General features: G+C 40.6%; 1 protein-coding gene across 6 annotated transcripts in view; it reads right to left on the reverse strand.

Annotated features, from left to right (window-relative positions):
* The window catches only part of TAMM41 (TAM41 mitochondrial translocator assembly and maintenance homolog), a 33,679-nt gene extending 17,127 nt beyond the window's left edge, over positions 1 to 16,552 (reverse strand). For all 6 annotated transcript variants that reach the window (XR_004001266.1, XM_030569590.1, XM_030569589.1 and 3 more), the window contains exons 1-5: positions 16,358 to 16,552; positions 14,698 to 14,877; positions 11,056 to 11,148; positions 4,885 to 5,035; positions 1,064 to 1,209 (exon numbers count right to left, since the gene is read on the reverse strand). Coding sequence is in view for 5 of the 6 variants with exons in the window: in XM_030569590.1 (XP_030425450.1) it covers positions 1,064 to 1,209; positions 4,885 to 5,035; positions 11,056 to 11,148; positions 14,698 to 14,877; positions 16,358 to 16,495 (708 nt within the window). In the remaining variant the exon portion in view is untranslated. The remainder of the gene's footprint in view (positions 1 to 1,063; positions 1,210 to 4,884; positions 5,036 to 11,055; positions 11,149 to 14,697; positions 14,878 to 16,357) is intronic.
* Positions 16,553 to 17,071: the final 519 nt, after the last annotated feature.

The raw sequence follows: 17,071 nt of genomic DNA on the forward strand, positions 1-17,071 counted from the left end.
ATCTCTCTCTCATCTGCATTAAACTTTGCATCATGTCTGGTTTATGTAACTTGAAGGAAATGTTTTGGTCAACACTCTTTGCTCAACATTTTTCAGTTTTTCTATTTCTGAACTTACTAGTAAGTCTTTTTGTAAAAAAAAAAAAAAATCCCTCTCTCATCCCAAATAAAAAATTCCATTCTTCAAAGCAACAGTTCACTTAAAATATTTATTCCATTGCAAAGTTCCTCCGTGCACTGAACTGAGAGGAGCTAACTGTTACTGGTTTGCAACTTATGGTTTTGATTGCTATATTTCAACAATCTTTAGAATGTACACAAGAACGTGCACACTAGGGCTGAGTGACCAGAGTGTCCTGAGAGGACAAGAAAACACACCCTGGTGTTATGATGTAAGTCCCCAATCACCTGCAACATGGGATGGGGGGTAACTCAAAAGGGCCAGCATTTTCATCTGGTACTTTCTGCTCTGATGATGCACTTTCAAGTCAAAGTTTTATTCTTGGTCATCCACTTCCTCCAGGACCTTCTCAGGCTACCTGAATTTCAGGGATGGACATCTGGAGTATAGGCTACGGTGCGATGATGCCAGGACTCACTTTGGGTTTGGTTCATTGAACTGAAACTCCTCTGGATTCACTGAAGCCTAGGCTAATTTGGTTGCAGATAGTAATACCTATAAGCTATTTATTGTCCAATTCTTTGTTGCAAACCACTTGTTTTTGGCCATCACACTCCATAATCTGCTGCTTCTGAATGGCAGTTATCAAGCCACCTGTTTTAAACCAGCCTCCTCCCCCTTGCCAAGACTCCCTCCTTCAGCAGCAATACCCAATGAGAGGTTGAACAGCAGCTTACTGTGCATGAGAGCTAAACCTCGTTCGTATAGATTGGTATTTGTGTCAAGTCTGCTAATTACTGGAAGTAGTTTAACAGAAATATAATAAATGTAAATGAGAAAAAACAGAAATTCACACTGATGCATTGTGCGATTCCTGTTCTCTGTTTAAGTAATAAAGCAATTCCACTTGTGGGTTTAAAACGTACAATGTAAACCCATTTACCTCTAGTCTGCCCAGCTGGTGCTTATACACCACTTGAGGGCACTCCTGTAATATGTTACTGTAGAGCTTCTGAAAATGGGGCACATTCGGTTTCACTATATTTAGCACCTTTGACCTGTCTTCTCCAATTATCATTCTGAAATCACCTAAACCAAAGAAAGAAAAATAGTTAACTGACAAAAAATCAGGAACAGAGAACACAAAGCCATGGAACCCACAGGGGATTAACAAGGCATAGAATTAGATACCAGTCATCTGAAGCTGTTTATGCTCTGACTATTGCAAAGCCACATGCACTCCTCAATGAGGATTGTCTTCTAATAATGAAGTACTTTCCAGACACCTGCCAGCTCAAGGAAAATAGCCTAGAGATGGCATCTGGTTCACACCATACTGTGCTTCCACTAGCCTACTGTGCTGACATTTTTACTCAATTAAAAAAAAACCTACCAAACTGCTAAATCAATCCCATCTCTCTAAGATGGCTGAAAAGCCCAAATCCTTAACAAATGAAGTTCTTAGCCCTCACATGACAATCTTAACAGACAGCCAAGTGTAAAGTTATACTGAGCAGTGCTGGTGCTTTAGATCCTGAGATAAGCACTTTAAAAATACCAGAGGAAGAGAGCAAATGCTTTGCACTGAAGTCAATGGCAAGTGCATGCATGTATCTGAGGGCTGAATTTAGACCATAGTCAGCATCACATGACTAGTGTCATATTTCTCTAGGAATGAAAAGCTATGTAACAAAGAGTCCTGTGGCACCTTATAGACTAACAGACGTATTGGAGCATGAGCTTTCATGGGTGAATACTTGAGGTGGGTATACACCCACGAAAGCTCATGCTCCAATATGTCTGTTAGTCTTTAAGGTGTCACAGGACTCTTTGCTGCTTTTACAGATCCAGATTAACATAGCTACTCCTCTGATACGTGCTTTGTAACATACTTTAACACAACACAGGACTGAATATCTGTATTTTACTATCTGTAATTTACACTTTTACTCATTTCCATCACCCTCCAATTTCCTTTTTCAAAACATACTGGATAGTCAATCCATGTAGTTCCTAATCCAATCAATGGGTTTCAGTGCATAGCAGACCCATTTGGCCAGCTCTGCAGCTCCTTCTCCCCTCTTCCCACTGCTTCTAATAATCACATCCTTCCTGTCTCTTGTCCTCCCCATCCTCCATTTACAGCAGGATAAAATTTTCTCCTGCTACATCCATGAGGTGCAAAGTTCTGGGCTTCTCTCTTGGCAGGCCCTGCTGCTGCACATGCGTGCCCTCTGACCCTCACACCCCACCCCTCTTGCTCCCAACTCCCAACCCTGCACCCTGATTCATCTTTCAGCTACCATTTTTCTCTTCTGTCGTCCTCTCAGAAATAAAGACACTAGTAAGTATATCATAGACATGGTAATTTTTCTACCTGTAGGCAACAATTCATGCTTTTGTGATCATAATCACTAATATATATATTCTCACCCGCTTTGATCAAACATCTGCCCTGCTCCCTAAACCCACTGCTCTTTTTCACAGTTAAGACTCTTCTGTTAAGCACTACACACCACTTAGTTCTTTCTACTGCAAGACTGACATTACTTGTAATCTGGAAGTGCCTGGAGCAGTGGCTCTCAACCTTTCCAGACTACTATACCCCTTTTAGGAGTCTGATTTGCCTTGTACACCTCCAAGTTTCACCTTACTTAAAAACTACTTGCTTACAAAATCAGACATAAAAATACAAAAAAAAAAAAAAGAGTCACAGCATACTTACTGAAAAATTGCTTACTTTCTATTCTTACTATACAGTTATAAAATAAATCAACTGGAATATAAATATTATACTTAAATGTCAGTGTATAGTATATTGAGCAGTATAAACAAGTCATTGTTTGTATGAAATTTTAGTCTGTACTAACTTCACTAGTGCTTTTTATGTAGCTTGTTGTAAAACTAGGTAGATATCTAGATGAGTTCATGTACCCCGTGGAAGACGTCTGTGTACCCTCAGGGGTACACGTACCCTGGTTAAGAATCTCTGGCCTAGAGGGTCCAATCAGGAAAAGCCTCATCATACTGCACTCAGTCTCCAAAACAAGCATCCAGGAGACAGAGCTCACTCTGATTTGAATTAATGCACAGCTAATAGTATTATGTGAACAACAAAATCATGAATCAATTTTTGTTTCCCCACATTTACGAGCTGAATACTGCAAGGCAGCAATTTAGTTTTATTATTTAGTTTAATGGATACTGTGCTCTCCTTAGCCTGTTCTCCCACAGCCTCCAAAGAAATAGTCCAAGTAAACAGCTCGAGCTGAGAGCAAAACAAAGCTCTGTCATGCCAAGCACAGAAGAACTTACAATCACTGTCTGCCCAAGATGCAGTGTGATTCAGGGGTTTAAAAAGTAACTTCATAAAGCTCATGAACAACTTTATTTGAGTGTCAAATATACCAGGTAAGATACTGGTTGTCTCAAGGGGATTGAGCAGGCAATATATAAAACAAGTTTGATCTACTGGGATTGTGAAAACAGTAAAGATTTAGTTCAATAGCAACAAAGCAAATGCTGTCCATAAACATCTCATCAACACTCACTTATTTTCTCAAACATCCCAAAATTGGAATGTTACCACTTCAAATTTTATTCAGGCAGTAAAGCCAGTTCCAATTTTTTTTAGTCAAATAACTCATCTCCCACTTTTGTATTAACTATGTCGTTACTTACGATAGTCAAGAATTATCCTGACCACTTGTGGTCAGTGCAAATCCCACAGCACTTTTCAGATGAGACTCGATCAGATTCCAACTGGGGTGACTATGTAACCCACTAGTAAGTGTGTCTAGCTAAAACACCTTTACCATTTCACTTAGATATGGTATCCCTTTTTTTTACTTCATGATGGTTCAATGCATAACACTTTTCACCCCTGAGGACGCTGCACTTCAGTGGTGAGTGAAGTGATTCATATACAACTTGCAGAGTGCTTTGAAGTCTTTTAAATTAAAACTTCTGTTATGAATAAACTCTTCTCTATTCCATTCTTCCAAAATATCAGAAGACTGCAAGAGGGAATATAAAATTATATGAGGATGGATTGTTTTAAAAACTGATAACTGTGAACTTGAACAGGATTTCCATAATGAAAATGGCAACTACATTTTTAGGAAAAGCTTTTGATAAAAAATAAGTTGCAGAAGATTTTGATCACAAAACATAATATTTGATGAACAATAAATCTCATTAGCATCTGTCAGAATACTGACTAGATAGACCTTACGCAGTGGAGAAGGGCACCAAGTATATTTCCAGGTCTTTGAAATATTAAGAACAAAAGTATGTTGAGGTAGCCCACAGTAACATAAGAACAAGCTCATGCCCTTATTATCCACAGGCACAAACTAAATCCTCAAGTGTGTTTTCAAGGTCTCCTGAAACACAGCAATTATCACTCAGCCTTACCTAAAGGGCATCCCAGTATCTCCTTTGGAACAAAACTCTCATGAAGTTACTGGAGCATGAAATATTGTAGGCACAATGCCGTATGGTGGAACCTTGTTCCAGTTGAAATTGATAGCAAAACTCACACTGCATTCCAATGCAGGATCAGACCTTACACAGCCTTCCTTAGCTCAACAAATGTATGATTAGTCACAGCCTCACTGAGCCACTTCTATTCTGGAGTTTACCATTTATTAGACTTCCTATTATTTGTGGTATTATCTGTGCAGTATTACATCTCAAACTATAAAGTATGAAATCCTATCAAAGACTTTTTTCTCAAGAGAAGCTTTAAATGCATATACTAACCACAGTAGGAGAGTCCTGCAATCTGCATATAGAGGTCTTCTTCAGAGAAACTTTCTGGCAACATGAGAAAGGCTGCTGTGACTGCACTCTTCAGATTGCTAAGCAGGGCAGCCTGCAGCTTGCCATTTTCATTCTGTGTCAGTATTTTCACCTGAAAAAAATCGAAGTATTTGGGAACAAGATTTCATCAGGAAAATACCACTGAAGACAGATCAAGAATTATTACTCAATCCAGTGTGTAAAAATAAACTACCTTTATTTAAAATCATTCACATCATTATGATGTAATTAAGACTAGAGAGTGTTCATTTTCTACATAGATGTTCCCTTTTCAGTACTAGTAGCCTATAGTTACAAGACAGCAATGAGTGAAAGCTATTAGCTCTTCTCTTGCTTTTACAGAGCTCTTTGCCTTCCCCTCTTTTAGAAACAAATCCTGGGGTTAATCAAAATAGCAATTCTGAGTGAGTGTTAAAAAGACATCTGATGAGGAAACAAGAAGTGACAGAACACCCACTAGACTAATGTGAGAGAGAAGGAAGGAGTGAATGACGTGATAAGAGTGGAGCTCTCTCCCTGGTAACCAGGAAACTCATTCTCCCTTAATCCTTAACAGGTTCCCTTGCAGTATCTTTGGTCATTTACCATATGATGGGTTAGGAAAACCATGAAGTAGAACTTTACACAAATTAGTTCTCCTCTTAGGGCTTGTCTTCACTATTGGAGTAAGTCGACCTAAGTTATTCACGTAGCTGGAGTAGTGTAACGACAGGAGACATTCTCCAGTCGATTTCTCTTAGTCTTCTTGGAGAGCTGGAGTACCAAGGTCGACCGGAGAGAGCTCTGCCATTGATTTAGCGGATCTTCACTAAATAGAGTGATCATCAGATAGAGATTAATGGGAGAGTCACACATTCAAGCAGTGTGGAACATGGAAGTCGAGTACATCTATACACCTCAGAGAAGTTTGCTCTTCCAAGGCAAAGCAGTGTTGTTTCAATTGATTTGACTTAACTATAGACCCTAACACTCTGAACAGAAAACGCATGTTTTGGGACATAGGAGGCTGGTTGTTAGCAAGATAAAACAAATCTTAATACAGAACCTTATGTCAACAAAGCTACTTTGGGCTACCAGGGAATAAACTGCTCCTTCAGAAGACGACTATTCCCTAAAGTATATTTTCTTATTGTGGGTTCTCGTCCTTGGTAAATGCTCCTGTTTCTGTTAGGCAATGCTGAATTGCTTTGCTTATAAGAAACAGATTTTCTAACAAGCATGGGTGCTCTTGCAAAGCTACATGCATATTTGCAGTGGGTGACTATGGATACAAGTCCCACTGAAGTTAATGAGACTATATGCCCAAGTTACTTGGGTGCTTTTGAAAATCCCATCTTGTATCCACAAATACCTGTCATTGGAGTGTACAATTTAGCAGCTATGCAGCTATGTGCTTATTTGACATAACTCTGGTTTGTTTAAAGAAAAGTGGAGTTAGTAGGTGCGATTGGCGCACTGTGCATTTTTGAAAACACAGGCATTATGCTATCCCAAATATGATACAAAGAAATCCAAGTCCATCTCTACCTTAATCACCTGTTTCTAATGGAACTTCCATATGATTTAAGAGTGAAAAAGTAGGAATGAAAAAGACCAGCTAAAATCAGATTCTGTAAATGAAACTAACAAAGGAATCATCCAGTTACAATATTTAATGCCTTATGTAGTTAGGACATGGACAAAGAAAGGCCTGACAAACAGATTACTATGTCTGAAACTGCACTTTAAGAACAGGGTTGAAATCAGAATGAAGTCCCGATATACTTTGGCAAATGTGACAGTATATGATTTTCTTATTTTCCCCTGCATTTGAAACGTGAAGTAAAATCTAGACAATTGTTTTGAGGATAAACTGGTTCACAGAAGTTTAAGACAAATGTTTTTTATTTACCGTGCTTAATACGAGATATTGGCTTTACAAGCAAGTATTTTAGGGGATTCTTCCTCTCCCACAAACTACTGTATTTTTTCCTAATAATAAAATTGACCTGAAAAGACAATGATGAAGTGTTAGGTGATCAATGATGAAGGCTGGTGAGTCTAAAATGAAGCTGAAAACATTTACTTTTGCAAGCTGTTCAAGACCTAATGCAAGGAAAGACTAAAAAGGAAATAAGCGAAAAAAAACAACATCTTCAAAACAGAAAACGCATGATAATATTAAGATTAATATGCCACCAGCCATGTGTCCAGAGCACTTGCTTTTGACATGCTACTTTGCATCCAATGCTGATCTTGTAATGTAAACACTCCAGGTTACTATATCACCAACACATTTACAAGTCAAAAGAGCATCCTTATTATATATGTTTACAGATAAAACAAAATTTCACTATAGTTGTTTTTTAAAAGTTTGTATCGAAAGATCAACAGCAGAAGTGAAACTGTGACCAATAAGAACAACCTAAAATGCGAAGTCTACAAAGACGGGCTACAAGGATGATCCGAGGAATGGAAAAACTGCCTTATGAAAGGAGACTCAAAGAGCTTGGCTTGTTTAGCCTGGCCAAAAGAAGGCTGCGGGGGGATATGCTTGCTCTATATAAATATATCAGGGGGGTTAACGTTAGGGAGGGAGAGGAATTATTTAAGTTTAGTACTAATGTAGGCACGAGGACGAATGGTTATAAATTGGATATTAGGAAGTTTAGACTTGAAATTAGATGAAGGTTTCTAACCATTAGGGGAGTGAGGTTCTGGAACAGCCTTCCGAGGGAAGTAGTGGGGGCAAAAGACTTTTCTGGCTTTAAGACAAAGCTTGATAAGTATATGGAGGGGATGTTATGATAGGATCGTTAATTTTGGCAATTGATCTTGGATTACCACCAGATAGGTCTGCTCAATGGTCTGCAGGGAGATGTTGGATGGGATGGGAACTGAGTTACTGCAGAGAATTCCTTCTTGGGTGCTGGCTGGTGGGTCTTGCCCACATGCTCAGGGTTTAGCTGATCGCCATATTTGGGGTCGGGAAGGAATTTTCCTCCAGGGCGGATTGGCAGGGGCCCTGGAGGTTTTTCGCCTTCCCCTGCAGGGTGGGGCACGGGTCGCTTGCTGGTGGATTGTCTGCAGCTTGAGGTCTTCAAACCAATTTTGAGGATTTCAATAACTCGGTCCTGGGTTAGGGGTTGTTATAAAATTGGATGGGTGGGGTTCTGTGGCCTGCCTTGTGCAGGAGGTCAGACTAGATGATCATATTGGTCCCTTCTGACCTATGAGTCTATGAGTCTGAGCAAAGGTTTTTCCTCAGAACTTCTCTAAGTAACATTGCATAAAATTCCTTGTTCCTATTAAGTAGCACATAACCTTGCAGATTTTAGTTCTGGACCTGGATGGGTATGGAAAGCAAAGATGGTTTCAGGCTTCAATGAGTATAGCTCAAACTTGAGCAAAAGAGCAAATCCTTACTCAGCCAGAACTCCCCATAGCTTAATGGGAAGGACTCACATCAATAATTTCTTCCACCTATCAAGCACATATGCTTGAAAGGCTATTTTTCATGGAAGGGCTTAAACATTAAGTGTCTAACGCCATTGTGATGATTGGTAGGGGAGGTACAAATTTATCCTAATTGCAAGTTCAACTGTAAAAAAGTGAAAGTTCCAAAATGACACAATAGCCTATACACAACAAATGGTGATGGGAGAAGGTATGAAAGGGAGAACAAAGACTGAATTAGTTCAAAAAGGCCTACTGATATAACTCAAGGACAGTGTTAACATCATGCCTGGTAAACAAGAGAAGTGTGGGACTGGAAATCAGTGAATCAAAATTAATGTGTCAGAAATTAGGCCTAATTGGTGTACAAAATAATGAGGGGATGGACTATTCCCATCACCCCCATTTGGGGTCCTCAAAAAGAGAGCGGGGTGAGGGGAAAGCTGGCTACCACAATGATGGCTGACTAAAAGAAGGGGAAGGAATGACCTTCATTATCACGACTGCCACCCCCATCATCTCCTTTGACCCCAGGATCCAGTGTGACAATATTGTGCCTTCGTCATCCTGATCCTAAGACATATCCTGAGCAGACCGGGCCAAGAGGACCCAGTTGACCAGCTCTACTGGCTCCATCTGAATCCCAAACCAACACCCAGGATGAGAGGCTGTCACAATCCCTACACCACATGTTTTTTCCTTCCCCACTTTAATTTTCATTTTTTCCTTATTTCTCTCTTCTATTTAGAGTATGGCTAAGCCAGTTAAGACAGTATATTTTGCAACACTGCTATACGCCTGACAAAAAGGAGGCAACTAAAAGCAATGCCCTAAACAGCACAATGCTGGTACAAGTTTGCCAGGTCACAGGGTGGCTGATAAGACCATGTACTGTGCCAGTGTTTTTCCAGCAGTGATGCAGCACATGAGAGTCAATATCAGAGACAGAGGCTGCATTTTTCATCTTTGCTGTTCTTTTCTCCCCCCTCGTGTGCATGTCTTATTTTGTCTTCCAGAAAATACTATAATGGCAGCAGCAACAACAACAGCTCTAGCCCATCTCAACTACCTTCTTCTCTTTTCCCCCCAAAAAACAGTTAACACTATTTTTAATATTACCTAAAAGACTGTCAAAAAACGGGGGTTTCTTTCCAAAAACTCTCTTCTGCTAAAGGAAAAGGGAACAAGAGATGTTATTAAAATGAAAGACTTCACTTAATGTTTTATATTTCAAATATTTGAACAATTTTTCTTTTTTTATCTTCAATAAAAAAGTTTAAAAGGATGTTTAATGCTGTGTTTGCCATGGTACTAAGCAGGCTGAGGTGACTGTATACCAAACCCCAAACCTTCTTTTAAACTGTTTAATGTTGGACAGTGACAGGGTCACACTAACGCCTTTGACTCTTCAGTATCTACATTCCATCTAAATTAATACAACTTCACCTTCCATTATGAGTGTACAAGTCCCACTGAAGTCAAGAGGGGATGCAGAAAGTGAGGCTTGCACATGATAGAAAGGCAGCATCTCTCAAAAGCAGTAGCAAAAATAAATCAAAATGAAAATAAAAACTTTTTTTTTTTGATAGTTGAAGTTATTTGGAAATTCATAGATCTCCTTTCAGATGTTTTTTTCAATGTACTATGTGTCTGGAGATTCAGACTATGCTTAAGTATATATTCCAGCATATTACATGGAAGACACTTTACCTCACTCCAGTTATTTAAGCAAAAAGGAGAGAAAGAATTCAGCAACTGAGCTGAAATATTCCCCTTTTAATTGCTACCTTAAAACTGATTTTTTGTATTAATATTAAAATCAGCTCCCTATATTACAAGTTTTCTCCCATTGAACTTATATCTGCTGCCATCTAGAGGTCTGAAAGAACATTTGAAACATACAGTCATTTAAAAGTTTCAGAGTGGTAGCCCTATTAGTCTGTATCAGCAAAAATAATGAGGAGTCCTTGTAGCACCTCAGAGACTAACAAATATATCTGGGCATAAGCTTTCGTGGGCCTATGAAAGATTGTGCCCAAATAAATTTGTTAGTCTCTAAGGGACCACAGGGACTCATTTAAAAGTGCGTATCAAACTTTTCATGACACTGACCTGAAAACAGACTGTCCAAGCATCTCTGATGCATCAGTTTGTATCACTGAACAAAGGTATTATAAGACAACAATGAACTAGATAATACCTGTACAACAAAGCAGCTTTCATCCTGAAAGGTATCAAAGTGCTTAACGTTTTTTGAACTAACTAATAATTTCAGCTACTCCTGAAATGGATCAGTCCCTGGGTAGGAATGTGGCAGCTTTTTAACAGCACACAATCCTACATAACAGTTCAGATTAGGAATACCGTATCTAATGGCAGAGGGGTTAAATATAAATAGAATTCAGTTACTCAAAATGTAATCTGGTCAAGAGACTCGGGTTAATATCCCTAGTTTTAGATGAAATTATATGGGACACTGAATACTCTCTTTTTCTCCCTATCAAAAGACTGGGCTTCTAGTGGAACTGGCTCCTTGCAGGAACATTTGCTCAGTAGTGGCTCAAAGAACCCGACCAACTAAAATCATCTACTTTCTGCCTCATTTGATCATCTTCCATCTCTGTAGTTTCCTGTGCTTCAAAAACACAAGCCAGCTGAACAGAATAAGATAGTTACCGGCTTTTGCAGACGTCCGGCAACATAGAGAGTTTTCCAGTGAAACAGATCTTCAATCAGAGCATCAGTGCCAATTACGCCATATTTTATCATCTGAAAAAACAAAATAGAGGGTCTCACACAATTGTTTGTTACACACTGCCTGCATTAGGTAAAAAGATCTGGTAAAAAGAAATCTAATTCACAGAAATGTAAATCTCTTAAGAAAAATGTTAACACAAATATTAACAGTTTACTGGTTAGAGAACTAAACAAAAATATCACACTAACAGTTGCCAACCCTACAGGACTGTCCTGGAGTCTCCAGGAATTAAAGATTAACCCCTAATTAATGATTGTCATATGATAAAACCTTCAGGAACACATTCAACCAGAGTTGGCAACCCTTGTAGAACTCTACCTTCCAAGTTTTCTTTCCAGTGGATCCCAACAACACAAAAAGACCCTTTACTGATACTCCAGACAATGCACTGAAATGGGCATGGATATCACACTACTCTCTCTCACTCAGATGGTCTCTTCAAATCATGGTTGAGATACATTGCTCAGTCATATTTAAAAACATGCCATTTATTCTGTGATTCTGCAAAAATTCACTTGATTCTTTCATTACATTTACAAACAGTACCTAGCACAACAAGACCCCAATCTCTGAAGGAGGTGTCTAGTTGGTACTGCAATGCAAATAAATAGATTATTACAATGTGCCTTTTATTTTTTATTTGAAGGGGAAAGCACTGCTTCTCTCCAGCCACTCGCCGCGCGGCTGCCCCTGCTCCTCCTGAGTCCTCCAGCCTGTGCTCGCAGGGCTGCACTCCTAAAGGGGCTTTAGAGCTGCAGTCCCTAAAACCCCTGCGTTCTGGGTGGCCCTGCCTGCTGGGGGGTGGTCAGCTCCCAGAACTGTGGCCATGGGGGCGGTGCTGCGCTGCGCAGAGCCACCTGCACACCCCCTGTACCAAACAGGAGCTGCTTCAGGCAAGTGCTCTGCACCTCCTCCTGCCCCAACCCTGAGTCTCCTCCCGAACCCTCACCCTGAGTGCCTTCCTGCATCCCAACTCCCTCCCAGACCCTGCACCCCACCCTGAGCGCCCTCCTGCACCCTAACTCCCTCCCAAACCCTGCACCCCCAGCCCTGAGCCCCAGGAGTAAGACAAGGGCACCTCCCACTACAGTACAGTACTGTGCAGTATATAATGCCTTTTGTCTGCCCCAAAAAAATTTCCTTGGAACCTAACCCCCTGCATTTCCATTAAATCTTATTAGAAAATTGGATTAGTTTAACATCGTTTCACTTAAAGTTGCATTTTTCAGGAACATAACTACAACGTTAAGTGAGGAGTTACTGTACTGACCTTAGTACTAAGTGATTAGAAGAGTTATATACTTAATTGGCAACATTTTGTACAAAGTGGCAAATCAGTATGAAAACCTCTTGGTATTCGACAGTGATATTAAATGATGATGAACTCTTTGAGTATGCATGTAAATGTAATGGGCAGTTCCAATGGAATTTCATAGTATGAAAGAATTTCAAAGTAATCAGTGTTAATCAATGCCTACTTACCATGAAGTAACATCACAAAATGAAGCCTTCACAGTAAGAGGTTATACACCAAGATTTTAAGTATTTCATTAAAAACTCTACCACCCAATTCTGCATGAATTGAGTTCATGCAATCCTAATCTACCAGAGAAGACAATTCCAGCTGCTTCTCGTAACAGTTTCTTCAAATTCAATTATTGCTTGAATATTTTAATTCAACTATACATGGTCTGACTGTGTTTTATGTAAGGGTATGCATGTATGTTCTAAAGAGCTAACTCAATACAGAACAGATTAATTTTACAATTCTCCTCCATTGTCCCATTAATCCTAGAAAGCCACGATGAAGAATGAAGCTCACATTTTGGTCAGTGTCTTTTTTTAATTATATGACATTATGTAATGGAAAAGCTCTACAGAGGTTAATAGAGAAAGGGTAAAATCCATAGGGTTCCAAAGAAACTACACCGAAAACCTAAAGTTTACCAGGAAATTGTGATGGGATCCCTACCTCTGCATGATAGATTTATTTAAGGATTTTATAGAATGGTTATTTTCTACTAAGTGCCATAAGTTTTGAAAAAAACTTGACTAGTGCACACACTGGATGACATGATATTTGAGATAGATCAGAGTGCATGGCAAAATGTCACAGCAGAACAGGAACTAAGTTCTGCAACTTTGGAAGGCTTAAAACAGAATAACAATGATCATTTTAGGACCAAGTGATGTGCAGAATACTCCCCACCAATTTTTGCTATTTGGAATACTCAGTATATAATCCTACAAAAGAGTTGCAGGTCCATTTCAATAGTTAAAAGGATTCACGCTGAAGAGTTTGTTTCCTGTCAATCATAAGTTAAAGTAAAGTAAAGCTGCCTAAATAATGTAACACACAGCAGATTTCTGTACATTTCAGGATTCCAATGATTACTAACAGGGTCAAAGTAACTCCAGAACTATTCTTAACAGACCATGCACGAACAGAATGGAGACCATCCAAAAGCTGTCACCACCACACAAATTGAAGGGAAAAGCAAGAGTGATGGGTAGGAGTCATAACAGAAGTCTTTATAGCAAAGACACTGCTCCTGCTCCACTCAAAGCCAAGGTAAAAAAACTACTTCAAGAGGACCAAGATTGGGCTCATAATTCATACCTCCTCCAAGTGACTTACACACATGAAATACATTAAAGGGGGCCTCTCTTTCCATCTCCAAATCAGTGAGGTGGGTTTTTTGGTGAATGTCTAGTCACTTATACCATGCTCACCCTGGTACCCCAAGCCTGAAATTCCTTAGCAAAGTCATAGTTGGCTGCAAATGTAGTTTTTCCTGTGTTCTTCATTCCATTTCCTGCTTTTGGTGAAGAGATGGAATTTGATGTTCTTGTCGTTACCACAAGTTGAGAACAACTTGAAACAGCACTGAGGCGGTGGAAAGGCACTAACACACACATCAACACTACCGGTTTAGATACAGATGTTGGAGTATGACTAGACAGAATAAATACCACACTACCAGCACATGATTTATTAATTACACCCACTGTTAAGATGAGAGAGAATTAGTATTAAATAAGACAAATGCCAATTACGTCATGTCCCATATTTGCACTGACATCAAAATACAAACAATCCACTCTACTCTGTGAACTGGCCAATCTCTGAATCTAGATCTCAGTTCTCCCATTTGTAAAATGACGACAATACTTGCCTCCTTCCCACATTGAAGGCTGTAATGTGTTTAGAATTATTGCTGAGAAAAAGAATACAAGTTCAGTTATTATTCTGAAAATGCTTAACTACTGAGCGTAATTGTTGCTTTTATTGAGCACAGTCTCGTCTTCTGTTTTGCTTTCCAGGATTTAACATATTACTTTGTAAAACAGCTTGAGATACTGAATATTAAAGATGCTATGTAGAACTGAAGCTTTTATTTAAGTGCTTAAGTGTCAGTCAAGGATCAGCTACTATCTGTAACATAAATGCAAACTGCAATTTGTATTTCCTGAAATACATCTTCCCTAGGCTAGTAATTCTAATACTCTAGATGTAAACATTTGATATATACAAATTAGTCACAACCTATTGTACTTACCCTACCATTACATTGCACTAAAGTATTGTAGTAAATCCCTGCTCCACAGCTCTGTATATTACTGATGTGCTTTGGCCCAAAAAGTTTTAGGAAGGAATAATGACTCCTATTCTTTAACAGGTTCATCATATGCCAAGTCACAGAATCATCTACAGCAAACACGAAGTCCAGCATATTGTGCTACAAGGTAAAGAGAAAAAAGACACGGTTACATATAGTTTAGGAAACAAGCAATATCCACTCTATAAGATTCTATTGATCTTTACATTATGCCCAGAGATGATAACAGAAGACATCAACACACAGACAGGACATAACCAACCCATACCTGACTTTTAAAAAAAGCAAATTAATTCATGTCCAACACATTTCTATAGAAGACAAATCTTTGCATGAGAATCTAATGTAATTTTTTCATTTGGAGTTCTCAATACTTGGAAAATTACACACAAACCCCAACACTCAGTAGACTTCTTTTTGTTTTTTTCAAGACCTGATATAGTTTGAATTTCTCACTATCTGTAATCAGTTGTTTCTGACAACAAAAGATTTGTGATGAAGTAACAGTTTGAACTGAACTCCAAACCTAAGAGACTTGAACATAGACTAGCTAGTTCAGAACAGTTTTAGTTATTATATGTAACATTTTGAGATATGCTGAAAGTTCTTGAGGAATGACTCTCTGCATGCCTTGCCATTTCTGGATTGGTTCGAGTTGCTCAGCTAATTAGTGATTGAACAGAGTTGGTACAGAGTTAAACAGACTGTTGTTAAATCTTCCAAGTTATTCTCCCTTCCTCATGTTTGTGGGGAACAATATTAAATATGTAAAATTCTTATTTTTCTTCTTTTGCCTCTTGTGGTGAGGAACAAGAAGAGGGAGACATTTGGATTGATCTAGTTTGCTTGGAAAATAAAACCCAATGAAAAGGCAAGCTATGCCTATGCATGAAATCATGCAGTTTGGCCAATTTAAAAGAAAATAAAAGCTTCTGGCAGTCAGATATCTAAGATCGTCCCGAGCATGGGCCTGTGTCCCTGACCATGTTCACTAACTCACTGAAGGATCTAGCCTCTATGAATTTTTTTAAACACAGTTTCACTTTTGGCCATCACAACATCCTCACAGCAATGAGTTCCACAAATTAGTGGTTCACTGTGTAAAAAAGTACTTCCTCTTGTTTGTATTAAATCTGCTGCCTACTAATTTCATTGTGCAACCCATGATTTTTGTGTTGTAGGGAAAGGGTAAATAACACTTCTCGATTCACTTTTTCCACACTTTTCAGCTCAGAAAAAGAGATAACTAAGAGAACTACCTCTCTAGGTGCATTCCAGGGGATATAAACCTGTTAAGGGCAATGCCTCTGCCTGGCCCCCAGGCGTGCACAGGGTGTGGGGTAAAACCCATCGCCAGACAATGCCCCCCTCCCTCCCTGGTGCACTGGGGAGGTGATAACCCGTAGCTAGGCACGGGGGGGGGGGGGGTGAAAACCGTAACCGGGCAATGACCCCTTCCAGGTGCACTGGGGGGGTGTGTGTGTGAAAACCCATAGCCGGGCAATGCCTCCTCCAGGTGCACTAAGCGGGGGCGGGGGGATTACTCATAGCAGGGCAATGCCCTGCCCTGCCCGGCCCCTAGCTGCACATTCCCGCTTACCACGCTCTGGCTGGGGGTGGCCCCCGTCTGCCGGAAGACCCCAGACCCATAGGCGAAGGCCAGGCTGAGCTCCTGGGGGAAGTGAGCCAGGATCCTCCGGAACTGCACCCCCGAGCCGGACAGCGCCGGCAGCGCCATCAGCGCGGGGCGCGGCAGCAACTGGTGCCTGCGCCCTGCGTGCGGGGGCTGCCGGGCTGAGCGTGGCCCCTCCCCGGCCCCGCTGCCGGCGGCTGACAGGGGACGACGGCGCAAAGCAGCGAGAGAGGCCGGCGCCGCTCGGGGAGGCCAGCCAGGTCCACAGCGCCCCCCGCGACAGCCTGGGTCGCAGGAGCCGCTGGTGCTCGGACCGCTGTGGTGCCTTTTTCCCTTCACCCCATAACCCGAGTGTGCCTGCTCTGCTCTGCCCAACCGAGGGGCCCTGCACCGGCCAAGTCTCCACTCACAGCCCGCACACTCCCCCCCCCCCCGGTCCCGGTCCTTCTAAGTATCCCGGTCCCTCTAAGTCCGCACCCAGTGTCCCTGCTCCAGGCACCCCCCGAGGACCTCTGCGATTGCCATGCCCTGTAGTCCCAATTCCCCACCCACAGGCCGTACACCTTCCCCATACACAGGGCTCATGCACACCCAGATTTCCTGAGGTTCCCCTTCACCCATCTAGGGTCCTTAACTCCAGATTTCTACTGGTTTTTAAACTGTGCATGTTCTTATTGCATA

The sequence above is a fragment of the Gopherus evgoodei genome, chromosome 7 (assembly GCF_007399415.2).
Source record: "Gopherus evgoodei ecotype Sinaloan lineage chromosome 7, rGopEvg1_v1.p, whole genome shotgun sequence".
NCBI lineage: Eukaryota > Metazoa > Chordata > Testudines > Testudinidae > Gopherus > Gopherus evgoodei.